Source organism: Podarcis vaucheri (assembly GCF_965113315.1).
Source record: "Podarcis vaucheri genome assembly, chromosome: 10".
NCBI lineage: Eukaryota > Metazoa > Chordata > Lepidosauria > Squamata > Lacertidae > Podarcis > Podarcis vaucheri.
Genome location: NC_138748.1, coordinates 68,070,916 through 68,083,214, shown reverse-complemented (window position 1 = coordinate 68,083,214; position 12,299 = coordinate 68,070,916). Strand labels below are relative to the sequence as shown.

The 12,299-nt window shown below is 42.7% G+C and overlaps 1 protein-coding gene across 2 annotated transcripts in view; it reads left to right on the top strand.

Moving 5' to 3' along the window:
• The window catches only part of CHCHD3 (coiled-coil-helix-coiled-coil-helix domain containing 3), a 220,825-nt gene that overhangs the window by 132,990 nt on the left and 75,536 nt on the right, over nt 1–12,299 (top strand). Inside the window, exon 5 of one of the 2 annotated variants that reach the window (XM_082239303.1) lies at nt 5,258–5,341. The exons of the other annotated variant lie outside the window; for it this stretch is intronic. Coding sequence (XP_082095429.1) covers nt 5,258–5,341 — 84 coding nt within the window. The remainder of the gene's footprint in view (nt 1–5,257; nt 5,342–12,299) is intronic. 2 annotated transcript variants of the gene reach the window in all.

The following is a 12,299-nucleotide window of genomic DNA, read 5'->3' as shown; positions in this document are numbered from 1 at the left end:
GTCTAACCATCTTGTCCCCTTGTGCCCTCAATCTTTCTCAACCATTGTGCCCTCAGTCTTTCCCAACATCAGGGTTTTTTCCAGGGAGTCTTCTCTTCTCATCAGGTGGACAAAGTCTTGGAGCCTCAGCTTCACGATCTGTCCTTCCAGTGAGCACTCAGGGCTGATTTCCTTCAGAATGGAGAGGTTGGATCTTCTTGCAGTCCATGGGACTCCTCCAGTCCATGGGACTCCTCCAGCACCAGAATTCAAAAGCATCAATTCTTCGGCGATCAGCCTTCTTTATGGTCCAGCTCTCACTTCCATACATCACTACTGGGAAAACCATAGCTTGAACTATACGGACCTTTGTTGGCAAGGTGATGTCTCTGCTTTTTAAGATGCTGTCTAGGTTTGTCATTGCCCTCAACATTTTAGTATTCCATATTCCCCACCCCCACACCGAATATTCAGTGGCACCATACCCTCATCTGAAGCAGCCTGTGTGTGGAACAAGAGAGGGCTTCACACATGCATTTTCACCACTGGATTACTGCAACATCCAGGGTTGACTTGCTTGTGTGAATGGGGCCACCACAGATCAAACACCAGCGACTAATGTGACTCACATCCCCTTTCACTAATGCTTTTCTGGAGACTCAGTTTGCACATGTCACAGAAGTGTTGAATGAGGGATCCAGTGATGAAAAACATTTGGAAAAACCAGGCTTTGTCTAGACCTGGGTAAACCGTGGCTTACAAAATACTATTTGTGTTTGTTCGCTTCCTATTTAAAGTTTAGAATCCCTTTAATTTTCTTTCTCTTTCTCCTCGTTCCACAGCAGCGAGTCTGTTAATTTGCTGCTTTTGTTTTCCTTCGGAGAGGTCCAGGCAATTGCTTTTAATTGATCTGTTGAAGTAGGTGAGGAGAAGTTATTTGTGATTAGGTAGCTTGAAGCCTCCCCTACTTGCTTACTATGCATAGGTGACCTTTTCTTCTTCTCCCTTTTTTTAATACCCTTAAATTTCCTAGAACAGTAAATTGTTGGAAATTCAAATTGCCTTGTGACTTTTTTTCTTTCCGCTCTATTGACTTTTTAAACTCGCTCTCGGTAAAGGAGTGGGAAGAGACTGAGGCTTCATATGGATAGGAGTTTCTTAGAACTAAAATCCGCATGCTCCAAGGATCCCCATCTGCCAGAGATGGTCCTAATGTTCTCATACCTGTCCATGGTAAACCACCATACTTGTTGGTATTAAAGTGGAAGTTTTGGGCTGACTTATGAAAAGGTTGCTCTTCAGATTTCAGTTGCCTCTCCCATATCACTAGAAGATACATCTCAGTTGGCTATTTGATGCATCTTGACTTTTGTGCACATGCATGCATGCCAATATACAGTGTTTAGTCTACCGTTTCACATACTTCATATTAGAAGACTAATGTGTATGTCTTGGCCAGGGCTGGGAAACACGTGGCCCTCCTGATGTTGGAGGACTACAGCTCTATCATCTCTTACCTTTAGTCATGATGGCTAAGGCTGATGGAAGTTGTAGTCCAACAGGTAAAGGTAAAGGACCCTTGGATGGTAAAGTCCAGTCAAATTTGACTGTGGGGTGCGGCTCTCATTTCCGCTTTCAGGTCAAGGGAGTCAGCGTTTGTCCACAGGCAGCTTTCCGGGTCATGCTGCCAGCAGCTTCTGGCGCAATGGAGGTCTGTGACGAGTCCCAGAGTGCATGGAAATGGCATTTACCTTCTCCCGCCACAGTGGTACCTATTTATCTACTTGCACTGGCGTGCTTTCGAACTGCTAGGTTGGCAGGAGCTGGGACAGGGCAACGGGAGCTCACCCCGTTGTGGGGATTCGAACCGCCAACCTTCCAATCAGCAAGCCCTAGAGGCTAATTGGTTTAGACCACAGTGCCATCTGCTTTCTATAGTCCAACAACCTCAGTAGGGCTCCAGGTCTAGTTTATGTTGCACCAAAAGAATGTGCTTGTGGGACGGGTTGTGTGTGCTATTGGTTTATTTTGTTCTTGTTTTTCTTACGTATTTCATGCTTTTCTTTTATATTTTTATGCTCTGAACCCTTCTGAGATCTCCGGATGAAGGGTGGTATACAAATTTAAATAGCAACAACAACATTGATGGGGTTTAGATGCCAGTTTATTCATCCAAGGAATGTCTCTTGCCTGGCTGGTGCAGTTATGTTGTTAGTATACTGTCTGTCTTTACATAAAATTGTATTCAAATAAAATATTGTTGCATTATATTGTTGTTTCTTGTTGTGGGATCGTGCAAAGAATGAATAGTGGGTTATAAATAAGTTAATAAATAATAATGATAATTAGGCAATAACCCCTCCCCCATTGTTTGTTTGGAAGACCTGGAATTCAGAGAGATATTCCCTCTCCTTTCTGAGACGTTAGACTTTCTACCTCTTTATCAGTGTTTTGTTCTTTTCTGAAGGCATCTTTTTCAACAGATGTTTGAGTCTACTGCTGCTTAGAATATTATATGTTCTTTCTATTCTTATTTAAGAAGTCTTGTTCCAGTTTTGGTTTTATAGTTTAAGGTGTGCTATTTTGTGGTTTTACTGCATTTGAATTGCTTGGTCTGTTTTTGTTAGACACGTTGATTGTCCCTGTTTGAAGATAAAATTGCCTGGTGAAGATTTTATTATAAATAATTTAAATACTGTTGATAGACCTATCCATTTTTTCACCCATGAAATTTTGGAGGGCATGGAAATCATTTTAAGAAGAAATTGTAAACAGAAACAAATGAAGAGAACTGATGGCTAAACGTGCCTGTGATCCAATTTCATTTTGCCATACTGTTAATTTATCTTATGCTCCAACATCTTCAAATACTGGGACTATCTAGTTTGACCTTCTATATATTTGAAAAGTCAAGAAACGTGCCCATCTGTTTTTGTATCAAATTGATTAATGTTGTTTTGTTTCCAAAACAAAACGGAAAAAGTGATCCTAGGTGTCCAGAACTGTGAGAGTTTCATAATTGTCTCTTGCACATTTCTTGGTTCTATTTATATTCTGTTTGTTTCATAAATTGATGGCTGTGTTTTCTGGATTTACATGCTTTCAGGAGATGGAAATTAAGGTAAGCAGTAAAGTCAGAGTTTCAGTAAGGAGTACAGAACATACACCATAAGTTGTGTGGGTTTCTAATTCTTCAGGAACAATAGCTATATGGATGGGGGACAAAGCAAGGTGGGAACAAACAGAAAACATTAAAAAGGGACAGGTTCTCTCCAAAGGAGTTATTTTGTTGATATACCTTCCACTTCGTACAGGAGTCCTCACTCTTCATTTTTATAGGAAAGCCTCCTTTGCATGGAGTTGTTTCTTACTAGGAAATTAAAATTGCAAATGATTCAGGTTAAATTCTGCAAAATACATCAAAATCCCGGTGTGTGTCAGGCTCAGAAGGTCTTCATTATGGTTACGAAACTGGCTCTTTGACTGGGACCATAGGGGGCAATAGGGAGAGAGGAGGGTATCTTTCCCCTCTTAACAGCATCCCAGACTTTCCTAAGGAGGGCTCTCTCAACACTGTGCAGATCAAATGAGTCTCTCAGCCTGTTTTATGTGTTCAAATCAGGTACTCCATTAGGGTTTAGGTATGCTCATTCCTGTATCTTTGATGGTAAGAACTAACAAAGCAACCTTGAGGAGTAAAGCATCAATTTCCAAAGTTTCCTGCAGATTTTGCCAGGATTAATTAATTTTGACACAAGTGATTAGTTTTGATATGAGAACCGACTGGCTGAAGCGGGCCCAGTGAAACTTGCTTTATGAAAGTCACCAATAGGCCAAGGGTTTTGTTAATGGCAGGTTCATTATTGTCAGTTTGGGATGAAATTTCACAGAGTTGAAATATCCCACGTCCTCCTGATCTCTTGATAATCATTCCACTCTCAAGGACCGTTCTTCACAAGGCTCACTTTTCCTACGCAGCCTGCTCTGGTCAGGGAGGGACTAAAATGATCTCTTTGATCAGCAGCTGGGAAAACCATTTGTAAGCAAAAATATTATTTGAAGATGAAAGACATATACTTTCGCTGAAAATGTGTGTGGATGTATCAGTGTCATCACAAACATTAAAGTTTCACAAAATTACTAGATAACGAGTGGTAGCAAAAGGGCAATGTTCTCACCAAACCTATAGCCTTTTGTGTTGTTGAAAGGATTTGAGTAATCTTGCCATCTTGGCTCGGATATCTATGGTAAAACCCCAATCTCTTTTGACTAACGTGACGTTTTGTTGCCTCTGCGAATGCTGAAAAATAATCGTAGAGGGTGCTGCTGAAATCAGTGTAGTGGAGATCATGTGATATAAGGAACCAATGTGTTTATATTAGATACAATAAAACTGCTGGCTTCCTCAGCATAGTAAATTCAAGCGGATGTGCTGCCGCAATGCCTATTCCTGTTAAAACACCTGCCTATTTCTAGACCACTGCCTCGGACAACCCAGAACGAATGAACAAACAAATAATAGAATTACTTTCATGTAAAAATCACTTCTTATGAAGCATCTTGAAGCAATTTCACAATACAATAAAAAGCCTATAAAACAATTGCCTGCATAAAAACAGTTAAAACAACCACATATATGAAAGCAGTTTCAAATCCAGTGCAGATGCTAACTGGGATAAAAATCTCCATTTCGAATAGCTCCAGTAACCAGAATATACCACCAGCCCTGATAAGCCACTCATAATGTACAGTTAGTTACTAGGTTTCATTGAGGGGTGTCCCTGACAATTTAAAACAGTTTTACTTGAGTGGCTGCTGGATCTAATAATCTAATCAGACACTTTTGAAACATTTCACCTTGTGCTCCAAGCGTTCTTTTCAAAACACATCTTCTAGGAATGTCACTGTAGGTTAGCTACCTCATCATTGATCTTCAAATTTCTTTTGATTCCTGGTACCAATTTTTCACTAAACATTCACCCCGACGCTGCTTTCTTGGCACTGCCTTCTGACTCTTCCCAGCTCCGTTTGGATGAACTGTGGCACAGCTGTTGAGCAAACAGGGAAATACAATGGGCAAGCACTTAACTTTCTCAATACGCTAATCATGATCTTATTAATATACTGCCTTGGCAAAAGTGTGCCGGCTGCAGGCTTCAGTCTCCATGCAAGAGTTAACGGGCACAATTTGCACTAGACTTTTGGCTTGCCAGTGTTCCTTTTTTTCTGATCCAGTTTTCTCTTTTGTGTATGTGTGTGTGTGTGTTGCTTTTTTTAGGCTAAGCAGCTGGAAGAGAAAGACAGAGAGCTGAAGAAGCATGATGCTTACTACAAAGAGCAGCTGGCTCGACTGGAAGAGAGGGTGAGAAAGTTTATTCTCTTTTAATGAAGGGGTTTGCTGCTAATTCCCGTTCTCCACTTGCTTTTTGGCTAACTTTTAAATAGGGTGTGGAGCTCAGGGAGGAGGGGTAAGAACTTTGTCACAAAGCTCTTTTCCCTCTTGGGGGAAAAAATTGGCATTCTGTATGTTCCGGGGTCTTGTAAAACTGTTTCACGCCGTGGAGAGATGTGTCACATCAATGATGTTAACCTGTTTCAGTGGCTGAACCAGAGCTATTGGAAGGCAGTTCAATTTCATAAGACTTTCAACTTTTTCAGAAAATGCTGAGGTTTTGATTTTGACACATCCCTGGAGGAAAGCAGTTCCAGCCTAGCCTGGCCAGGGTGTGTGTGTGTGGGGGGGGTCATTTTGGTTTCTAAGGGATGGCCTCATGGCGCAGTGGTTCCCCATCCCTGGTATAGCCACTAAGGACATTTCCATGTGGTCAGAGAGCAGTCCAAACTTCTATGTTCTCATGTTGTTTATTTGTGCTGATGATAATATTTGCTATACTTTGGCTTTTTGGCTTTAAAATACAGTGGTATCTCGGGTTACATACGCTTCGGGTTACAGACTCCGCTAACCCAGAAATAGTACCTTGGGTTAAGAACTTTGCTTCAAGATGAGAACAGAAATTGTGCTCTGGTGGCACGGCGGCAGCAGGAGGCCCCATTAGCTAAAGTGGTGCTTCAGGTTAAGAACAGTTTCAGGTTAAGAACGGACCTCCGGAACGAATTAAGTACTTAACCCGAGGTAGCACTATATGCATGAAGTGGCTGTTACAGTAAAACAGCTGCCCTTCCCTTTTTCCCTGCCAAAGTTGGTAATAGGGGAAAATAACATAAGGCCTTTGTTAGGATTCTTCCTCTGGTTCAGTGTTAAAACAATACCCGAAAAAGGGAGGCAGGCGAGGAAGAAGGGGGGGAAAAGTAATATATTGGGAGCATGGTAGTTTTTCCGTATTCTTGCAATATGTTACAGGGATGTTAACACACGTTACATCCCCTTTCAGACTAATCAGGTGAGATTGTGTTCGGTGCAAAAGATTATAGGTTGCAGCAAGTTGTACTGGGACAAGAAGCAATGGCTCTTTTTCTATATTAATAAAAAAGTTGGCAATTTTGTTTTTATGGACTGTATGCCGCTTGCTGTGTACTGAGTATGTCCAGTTCATTGGTATGTTTAGTTCAATATTTTGGCAATGACTTTCCAATGTTTTACGTAGAGGGTATTTTTTTAGACCTACTGATGGAGATCTTTTTAACTGGGGATACCAGTTACTGAACTTGGGTCTTACGTTATTCAAAATATGTGCTTTGCTACTATGATGTGGCTTCTCCCCAGCACTGTTATTTATTAATTTTTTAAAAAAATATTAATTAAATTTATACTGTACCTGTTCTCCCAAAGGAGTCTAGGGTGGCAGTGGAATTGTACTGACCAGTTTGTAATCAAATATGTAAAGGTAAAGGTAAAAGTACCCCTGACCATTAGGTCCAGTTGCAGACGACTCGGGGGTTGCGCGCTTATCTCGCTCTATAGGCCGAGGGAGCCGGCATTTGTCCGCAGACAGCTTCCAGGTCATTTGGCCAGCATGACTAAGCTGCTTCTGGCAAACCAGAGCAGTGTACGGAAACGCCGTTTACCTTCCCGCCAGAGCGGTACCTATGTATCTACTTGCACTTGATGTGCTTTCAAACTGCTAGGTTGGCAGGAGCTGGGACAGAGCAACGGGAGCTCACCCCATTGCGGGGATTCAAACCGCCAACCTTTTGATTGGCAAGCCCTAGGCTCTGTGGTTTAGACCACAACTCCACCTGCGCCCCCCAATTAAATATATACCATCTCTGACTACAGAGGTTTTGTTTTACTTTTTGGTGGCTGTTGATAGGTGTATGAATATGAATATGTCTATAATCCTCTAAGAAGGCTAAAGCAGGAAGAATATGTGAATTGATAAAGAGTCGATTGTGCAATGATGAGAGCGAATCCCTGGTACTAGTGAACAGAAGCTGTGTGTTTAAGGAAGGCTTGAGCTAGTGTACCGCTCAAAACCAAAAGAGAGAAAGCAAGCAATCACTGACCGTCTTGGCCAAGAATGCTCATTAATTCCTAGACCAATTCTCAGATAAAGTACCTTGGTTCCTGTTAAGGTGGCATTTGAGCATATTGCATCTCTAAGTGTCAGAGCTCCTCCATATAATTAACTGGCCATTTTTATTAGTTTTTTTTTCCCTTTTCAATTAGCAATTTCATATTCATGTTTCCCTCTGCAGCAGAAACACCACCGCAGTCATTGATAATAAAGGGTGATGACAACAGAGCAGATTAGTGTCAGCCCCCGTGTGCTCCTTCTAGAGCTGAGTTATTATACATATTCACTTTCAGATGACGCCTGTCACTTTGAAAATATTTCAGAGGCAGGAGTGAAGATGCGCCAACCTTTTGGTGAGGATTAATACAGGACAAAGTGACACGGCATCCATGACAGCTAGGATGCTGAAACATAAACAATTCTGTTCCCCGGGGGCAATAGCAATCCATAAATTTCATTTATGTGCAAAAAAAGAAAAAGGCATTGATACTTAAAAAGAGAGAGAAAAAAGAAAAGGAAGGAAGTGATTCCCCAAACAGCTGACAGTATTTGTAGGTCAGCAATGGCACACAGGTTGTGAGTTACTGCCTGCTTCATGGCGGCTAAGCAAGATGGAATAGTTTAACAAAGGAGTTAAAGAATAACCTTCCTATGCAGTATATCTGCTCAGGCTATAAACTCGTTATTTAAGAGTTCCCCACATTAGATTTCAAGAGAGAGATTCATTCATCAGTACTAAAGGGACATTTTCCTCTTCAGACCCTGAGAAAATATGAGCCCATTCTCCTGATTCACATTGATATCAGAGCAGCCCTCTTGAGCTTTCAGCATGAGACACAATAGAAGAGGATGTAAGGGTATAGGCTTGGCTCTCTCCCCCCCCTTTCCGTCCCCTGCCTTAATTTTGAATGAAAACGTCCTAGCTGACACTCCTAGCCGAAAACCCACTAGCTGCATCTAATGCACTTGGAGCCCATAGTGGGCTAATTGCCATTCTTGTATGGGAAATGGCAAATCAATGCGAAAATAGATTGAAATAATGAAGCCGCTTAGAAGGGAAACGCTCACTTTTCCTCCAGCAGGAGACATCAGCAAAACGCCCTGAGATACTCCATCATTATACTGCGTCATTACTTCATTTCCAAAGTGCAGATGTTAAAAATTGAAGAGAATCCACAATCTATCATTACCAGACTCCCCCAGCCCCAGCCTGGCATGTTTCAAAATTGTGCACGAGTAGTTGAGACAAAACACATCGTCTTGTTTCAGATGCGCATGCCGGGACGCGCATAATTACAGCCAGTGTCGCTCAGCACATTATCTGCTGGATTTAGACCTGGGAGACCTGGGTTTTTAATCAGACCTGCAATTTGCCATTCAACCAGTTGCTAGTTGTGACTAGCGATTGCTCCCTTGGTGACTAGAACTGGCATACCTAGAAATGCAAAAGTGAGCTACCCTGCTGTGTCACGATCCTGAGAGTGTCAGACTCCAAACCAAAATATGGATATAATGAAGACCCTCAACATACAGTGCAAACACTCATCATGAGTGTAAGCATCCCAAAATCAGCCTTAATTTCATATGGAAAAGGCATAATGCACCGAGCGGTTTATGTGTGTAACTTCCTAGAGCAAATGCATGTATTCTTAGCCCATAGAGGATGAAAGGTGAAGTCAGTAAATGTAAGGATGCAGTTGTGTTAGCAGTCTTCTACCCTCAAATCCATTGGGGTGAGGGCAGCTGCTCTCTGAACCAATTGCAGCCTCTGTGCCTGAAAAAGAGGGCACAACATTCACTTGAACTTGTGCCTGACCCTAACTGAGAATAATAGAAATTCTCACAGCTCTTAGACTTTAATCCATAAATCCTGTGATGGGAGATAGATAACATAAAGGCACTATTGCCTTTTAACACTGAGGAAACACCCACCAAATAGTGACAGTGTGGTGATGGAAGAGTTGGTGTAGAGATGATGATGATGATGATAATAATGATAATTTATTTATTTATACCCCGTCCATCTGGCTGGGTTTCCCCAGCTACTTTGGGCAGCTTCTAACCAAATATTAAAAAGAATACACCATCAGACATTAAAAACTTCCCTAAAAGTAAAATAGTTGTTTATTTCCTTGACATCTGATGGGAGGGCGTTCCACAGGGAAGGCGCCACTACCAAGAAGGCCCTCTGCCTGGTTCCCTGTAACCTCACTTCTCGCAGTGAGGGAACCGCCAGAAGGCCCTCGGAGCTGGACCTCAGTGTCCGGGCTGAATGATGTGGGTGGAGACACTCCTTTAGGTATACTGGGCTGAGGCCGTTTAGGGCTTTAAAGGTCAGCACCAACACCTTGAATTGTGCTTTGAAACATACTGGGAGCCAATGAAGATCTTTCAGGACCAGTGTTATATGGTCTCGCCGGCCGCCCCCAGTCACCAGTCTAGCTGGATTAATTGCAGCTTCCGAGTCACCTTCAAAGGTAGCCCCATGTAGAGTGCATTGCAGTAGTCCAAGCGGGAGATAACTAAAGAACTCTAGAATCATAGAGTGGGAAGGCTCCTGACGGTCATCTAGTCCAACCCCCTGCAATGCAGGAATCTGAGCTAAAGCATCCCTGACAGGTGACCATCCAACCTCTGCTTAAAAACCTCCAAGGAAGGAGAGTCCACCACCTTCTGATGGAGTCCGTTCCACTGTCGAACAGCTCTTGTCATCAGAAAGTTCTTCCTGCTGTTGAGTCGGAATCTCCTTTCTTGCAACTTGAATCCATTGGTTTGGAGCAGGAGAAAACAAGCTTGCTCCATCCGCCATGTGACAGCCCTTTAGATATTTGAAGATGGCTCTCATATCTCCTCAGTCTCCTCAAAGGTAGTTGAGTGATGAGTGAGTGGCGGCCCCAGTGTTCCTTAGCAGTGGGCTTTACCCATCCAACTCCTACCCAGAAATCTGTTGTTGTTGTTGTTGTTTTTTAAAGGAAGATACCACCCGCTGCCATTGTAAATCACCTCTTTCAGAATTTGCCTAAAATCTCCCCTCCAAAATTAGATAAGTCCCCAAATATGGTAGAGGATATCACCCATGGATGTAGGCATGCAAATAGGTCTGAGATTGGTCTAATGAGTGCATATGCCATTTAGGGCTGGTCGAGGCGAGTAATGCAATATTATTCCCCAGTGCGTTTTGGGGGGAAGGTTGGGTGTTCACCCAGACAGTCAAAAGGTTGCAGGTTCCCCAAGCAGCTTTCAAATGCTATTCTCCACAAAGCGGTTTGGGAGTGGAATGTGATAGTGTTCTGATATCACACCTGTATTAGTGTGACCCGAAGAGTAGTCCAGCAAAGCTTCAGAGTCCTCTCTCTTTTCCATTGTCATCCTTTCCAGAGCTGATGGTGAAGAAAACTCCTTGCCCGCACAGTTCAGTGTAAAGAGTTTTATCAACTCGAAGGCACAAGACAATTCAGACACACTCTGTAACTAAAGTTAAGAGATGCTGATTCATCATATCCTGTACTACTAAATGCAGTAACCTGGTCTTAGAGGTTAAACTGAAGTTGTTCAAATATACAGAGAGGTCCAAGTTTGAAGAAAGAAGAAGAAGAGTTTGGATTTGATATCCCACTTTGTCACTACGCTAAGGAGTCTCAAAGTGGCTAACATTCTCCTTTCCCTTCCTCCCCCACAACAAACACTCTGTGAGGTGAATGGGGCTGAGAGACTTCAGAGAAGTGTAACTAGCCCAAGGTCACCCAGCAGCTACATGTGGAGGAGCGGGGAATTGAACCCGGTTCCCCAGATTACGAGTCCACCGCTCTTAACCACTACATCACACTGGCTCTCCATCAGTCACTGCCAACACAGTCACAGTCAGTGCCAATACACACCTGACTGCAGAATGCAGGGTTGGAGCCTGTGACCTTCAGCTCTTTCGAAAGGCCGACTACAGCTGGCGTCCTAACCTTGAGCAGAAATCACATGCAGGATAAGGGCCACTTGAGGCACAGACTAAGCAGTTAGTGCAGTTTCGCACATATCCCCAAATTACAGCAGCAGGATGTGGATAGACAGACCAGTGAAGTTCTACTCAGAGTAAACCCATTGAAATTAATGGACCTAAATTAGCCATTAATGTAAGTGAGTCTGTTCTGACTAGCACTGAATACAACTCAGTGTTAGGGAAGCTTGCCAATTTCATTTTTTTTAAAGCTTTTTTTTTGCAAAATACAAGTAATTTAAGCATACTAAGTTATATCATTCTTTAGGGCAGCGGTTCCCAAACTGTGATCTGTGGAGCTTTGGTGTTGCCCCAAAGGATCTCCAAGTGCTCCGCGAAGAGATTGGAAAGAAAAAGTTGGTTAGATACTGGTGCTGATAACATCAAGGTTGCAGGTTTGATCCCCGTATGGGACAGCTGCAAATTTGTGCATTGCAGAGGGTTGCAATGAGGTCCCTTCCAACTCCTGAGGGTCCCTTCTAACTCTACAATCCTATGATTCTGTGAAATATGTACCGTTAGCATAAGGGCGACAATAGTGCTCCATGATGAATTTCTCTCCTGGAAAGTGCTCTGCTACTCAAAAAGTTTGGGAGCCACTGCTCTAGGGCATCAGAAAATATTCCGATGCATACTGAAAAATTCCCAGTTCAAAATTTTATGGGAAATCAGGGTGGTTATGATATATGTGGAAGGAAATCTAGTTTACTCCTGAACAACACTGTGATGTAGGGTTGGCTGAGAGTTTGACTGGCCTGAGTGCTTCATGGAGGTTTTCCTCCAGCACAAGTTGAACTCTTGCCTCCATTTGCTCTTTAAGCTCCTCTGCTGTTATAGAACAGAAGTGATCCACATAG